The 5611-nt window shown below is 27.9% G+C and overlaps 1 protein-coding gene across 1 annotated transcript; it reads right to left on the reverse strand.

Moving 5' to 3' along the window:
• Positions 1–898: 898 nt before the first annotated feature.
• On the reverse strand, positions 899–3233 carry LOC122852653 (mRNA-capping enzyme-like). Its single transcript, XM_044152568.1, has 3 exons — positions 2144–3233; positions 1944–2079; positions 899–1862 (listed from the first exon to the last, which is right to left on the reverse strand). The coding sequence occupies exons 1-3, from the start codon at positions 3079–3081 to the stop codon at positions 1083–1085; spliced, it is 1854 nt and encodes a 617-aa protein (XP_044008503.1). The 5' UTR covers positions 3082–3233; the 3' UTR covers positions 899–1082.
• Between the last annotated feature and the right edge of the window lie 2378 nt (positions 3234–5611).

A 5611-nucleotide genomic window follows, 5' to 3' on the forward strand; every position in this document is an offset into this window, starting at 1 on the left:
GTTTAAAACGTCCATAAAAGTATTTTAAAAAATGTTGTATATTTAATATTTAAAATTATCTGACATTGTTTTATATTATTGATTCGTTTTTCATTATTTATTTATATATTCTTTTTCTATCAGGTCAATATAAAATATTTAAAAAAAATTACCTAACGGTATAAACTTGAATAAAAAATATCTTCATTATTCTTAACTTCCTGGTGGAAATATTACTCTGGCATTACTCTGGCATTTCTCTGTTTTTGGCCCATTTCCAGAGAAATTACTCCGGTATGAGGTTGGTGGCGGAGAAATTACTCCAGCATGAAATTGATGGTGGCAAAAAATTGATAGCTGAAGAAAAAAAAGGATTGAATAATCAAATTAAAAAAAAAAAAGTTTAATTATTGTAATTCATTCCAACTTGTTTTTTTTGAATGTTGCTCTAACTTCACTTTTTTTTTTTTTTTATGACAACCGCTCGGATGATTTAAAATCACCCGCGCAAACGGTGATTGGCTCTGGTAAACTCCGCCTTTTTTGGTTGAAATGATTTTTTACCGGTGAAAAATACGGTTAAAAAAAATAAAACACCGGTAAATTAACAACCCTAATTTTTCAGTGAAAACTCTATGAGTTATCGCCAACAGAAAAGTCATAGGTTTCTTATGAAAAATCGGTATCCAATTGACCTCGTGAAATAATAACATTATATTGATGAAAAATTAAATTGAATATTGTTCATAATAAAAAAAAAAAAAAAATTGAATATTGTTTTTTGCAAAATCTTCTCTTTTTTTGATTAACTAATTATTACAAGATTGTTATTCGCCAAGGCCGGTAGATGAACAGTTGACCACCCAATATTTAATGCTAAAATTTAAATACAAAAAATAAATAAATTCAACAACAATTTAATAGTAAAGTAAACGTCTTTTTTTTTTTATTTAAATCTCAATTACATTTGTTTTTTAAATGACAGTTTGTATACGTTTTGTTTTTTCTTGTACCTAGGTCAATTTGAACCATGCAAAATGGGGAAGAAAAAACAATCAATTATTTTTGTAACAAAATAAAAGAAATTTAAATTAAATAGATAATTAAATAACTAAACAATATCGTCTTTGATTATGATGAACATATTTTGATGATGAACTATTTGATTCTAATTTAGCTGGTAGTGGCATAAGATCAGAATTATCAACAAATCCTTTTTCACGTATAAAATAAAGTAAATATTCAGTTGTAATTGGATCTCTAATAGTTTCCCAAACAGACATTGCTGTATCATATGAATTTGGAAATGATTTATCAGTTCTTTCACGCATAAATACCCATTGTCCATTTTCATATTTACATTCAATAATTTTATTATCAAGTTCTTTAATTGTTTTATTAATTTTAATTTTTGCCAATGGTACTGTTTGTGAACCAACACATAATTGTCCAACGTTTTTAGGAACAATACCGAGACCACTTTCCCTAACAATTTTAAGTTTAAAATCAACTGAATTTAATGATGGTGGTTTCCATTTTAATACTTTATCTGATTGTCCTGGACAATATGGTTCTTTTGATGGTTGAAATATAAGACCATCTGGTTCATGTCCTAATTGTTGTGAAAATTTATCACTTAATAAACGATCAGCTTGCATAACTGGCCAAAATTCTTTTAAACGTATTGAAAATGGTTCTTTTTCTCTTATTAATTTACGTTCACTTATTGCTCTATGACGACCAGCCATAACTTTATATTTTATTATATTATAACGATCAGGATAAAAGCCTAATTTTGAAACATCTATATTGTCATACATAATTATATCATAAGCAAGATAACGAGGATATTCTTTACCACCAGCATGATCAATTACCATTTCCTAATTAACAAAAAGAAAAAAACCATATTTATATTTACTTTGTTTATCATATAAATAAAATTTTAAATTATTTATAATTACCCCATCAAGAAGTGTATCATAAAGTAGCCTATGTGTTTCTTTGTAATGTGGAAATTTAATAACATCTATTTTAAAAACACTATTGTCACGATCAATAAAAAATGATTCACCATTTGCTTGTATCAACAGCATATATCTGTAAATAAATATAAAAGTTATTAATAAAAATAACTAATCATTTGTTTTTTAAATTAATTTACCTTGTTCCATCAGCTTTCCATGATACTCTGTAAGGTATATCCTGTAGTAATTTTATATTATTATGTCCCATTGATACTGGTTGTGAGCCTGGAAATCCAGATTTTGTCCATTTACATATATCTTGTACTCTTTTTTGTACATGTGATAATTTTGACCTATCTGATACTGATGATACACCAAGAACACCTTTCATAAATACTGGATTTTTATGTCTAAATTCAGTTTTACGACGTTTTGCTGGTGGGGAATTACTACCACCAGAATTAAATCCATTATCATCATCATCGTCATTATTATCATATTCAAAACACCAATCTGGTCTTGGTGGTGGAGGTGGTGGTGGTGTTTCACCTTCTTCATAACGTTTATATAATTCTTTAATATAATCATTTTTATAAATACCTGGTGGTCTTGCTGCTGAAAATTTTGCCATTGCAGCATCAAGACTATTATCTTTATTTTCAACCAAATAACTTATTATTAAAAAACCAGTTCTATTAAAACCATGTGTACAATGTACACCAATTATTTCTAATGGATGTTGTGATATAAATTGTTTACATTTTTCTATAAATGCACGTGTTGTTTGTACATCTGGTGTTTCACCATGTCCACGACATGGTAATTTCAGGTACTGACAGCCATATGATTCAACATCTTTTCTGTCATAAAAACGTGATGTATTTGTCAAGTCAATCCATAAACCAAGTTTCCATTTATTTTCTTTTACACTGTTAAATAAAAAATCAACATTAAAACGATATGCTTCAGATACTTCATTATCGAAATCTTGTGATAATGGTGTTTTGAAGGCTAAAAATTTATCGTGAATAAGACGTTCTGCTCTTCTTGGACAATTTAACCAACGTTCTGGTATTGGACCTTTTCCTGAATTACGATTTGACATTGTTCTTGTTATTTTTTTTTTTGCTCCCATGTATTTGTTTTTTTAAATTTTATTTTTTTATACTTTTTTAATTCAATGACAAGTTAATCATACTTGAAGATATTTTACATCAACCTGGAGAAATTATTTTGCCTGTTGTTGAAGATGAGTAAAAGTCAAGATGGATCAAGACTTTGATTTGACACAATAGGTTAGATTGTATCCTGAACCCAGCGTTGCCAACCCGGCTGTGCACGATTATGGGATCTCTAGCGGTGAATTATGGGATTTGAGGCGCCATTATGGGTTTTAGTCGGTAACTTAAATTTTTTCCTTCCCTAGCGGAAAGGAATTACATTTTTTATTTAAAGATATTGGTGAGAGATTGTATTGCTATTTGCTGGATTACTTACAAATTTATCAGTAAAACATTTCCAAGCAATTAAAGGTAAAAAAAATGATTTATTTTGTATTAAACTTGTTAATTACTAATGTAATAAATTATGATTATTATTTTAGGTGAATTAAATAGAGCTGTTTGTTGGTATTTAACTTGTGATAGATATTGGGAAAATACAAAACGTAATCAACGTCACACACCTTGGTATCTTCTTGTGACATTTTCATTATCATCTGGTATATCAGCATGTTACTAGGTTGTTTCACTTCTTCTAAGGTAAATTTAATCTAAAATAATTTTTAAAAAAAATAATTTATAAAATATTTATTGAAAAACATTTTAGTTCAGGTGATGATGATTGCATTGATGCAATTGAAGACAATCAAAATTATCATGATATGATATGCATAATCGACCAGTATTATCATCATCATAACAAAATTTGAACCACATCAACTAGCTGTTATGGAAGTTACTATTAATCCAGACTACATTATATCAGCAAGTGAGGATAAAACTATAGCAATTTAGGATCTAAGAATCCTACAAAATAAAATATTACCTTTGGTACAGAAAAATAGAAATACCATTTTTATTTCCCTTTAATGTTTGACATTCGGAACAATACATTTTTGTACCATTTTTCGTGCTAAAAAAGGACACCAGTGATAATAAAATAATTTTAAATATCAGTTATAACTGTAATAAATAATATTCGAATATTTTAAGAAGCTACATAAACAAAAGGATTGACATATCCATACTTATATCTTATTATAAAAAAATAAGAACTAACTTACTTTTTAAATGCAGACTTATTGATAGTTTTATCAATTTATTATATTATGATCATAGTTTAAATCGTCACATTAATTAATAACAATTAATAAATAATTATCTTTTGACTTGTCACATTATCATGAAAAATATAAACAAAAATACCATGTGACCATAGAACTGTAGTAAAAGCGTCATCACCGGCAAAAAACGTACTGACTTGCTCCATTCTGTGGCTTCAGTAAATTCAAGTAAATTTCGAGATAATACACCTCCATGAGACATATATATAATACCAAGAAGACTAGAGACCTCTTGCTAGCCTTTTCAAAACGGCCATATATTTAAAATATATATATAATGTATATATAATGTACATATAATGTATGGTTCTAGAGTGTTCTTCTAAGCTAGAAAAAATATAATCTCGGTGCTGAAAATTGCTGAAAATGTACCCTACTAACTCTCCTAACTACGCTGATGAAACAAAAAATCATAATTGATCAGAATTGACAATATTGGAGAAAATACCAATTTGTCGATATTTTGTGTATTCAGTCAGATTGGTATTTCTAACTTTCACCATGATTTTGTAAATAGCTGTATATTTGTCCGCATGGTAAGCAGTTAAATTATTAATTGTTCATTATAATTGTATTATTAATATGGTATTCTTTACAGGAAAATTTGATAAAAGCAAAGAATTGAATGGAACTTTAATTGTAGATACTAAAATAAAATTACAGCAGTGCATAACAACTATTAAAAATCCGTAATGTGCCACAAAAATATCACTGACAATGATTTAAAGGAAGCTTTTTCTCAATTTGGATATATTGAAAAGCTTATGTTCATCTTTTGATTGTGACGGTGTTCCCAAAGAAAAAGGCACCGTTGTCTTCAAAGATTTGGAATCAGTCGCAGTTGCTGTAGCAGCTTGTACTGATTACAATTTTTTCTTGCACGAGTAACTATTGTGGATATTTTTTATAAATATTGTTTATTAATTTCTTTTATTATTATTTTTTTTTTTTGTTTTAGATCATGTATTGTACCACTAATAGTCACACGTGTCAAAAAAAATAAAACAGTGGTACAAATAAATGATGATATTAATAACGACTTTGTTATTGATCCATTTTTTACCACACGAAATGGTGCACGTGATTTTGATGGTCTTGATGATGTTGAAAAAAACAAAGAAGCTCTTCAACAACTAAAAAAACACTCTCAAATCAAAATTAAAGAAGAAGTTGAGTCCCTGGTGAAAAAAATCTGGCAGAGTCTAAATCCACCAGACTAAATCAACATTATTAAAAAATAAGATATCAAAATTTTAGTCGATTATTCACATGATCAATGAAACGAAATTAACTAAAACATAGGTTCATGTACTAGAAAAAA

Source organism: Aphidius gifuensis, linkage group LG3, assembly GCF_014905175.1.
Source record: "Aphidius gifuensis isolate YNYX2018 linkage group LG3, ASM1490517v1, whole genome shotgun sequence".
Lineage (NCBI taxonomy): Eukaryota > Metazoa > Arthropoda > Insecta > Hymenoptera > Braconidae > Aphidius > Aphidius gifuensis.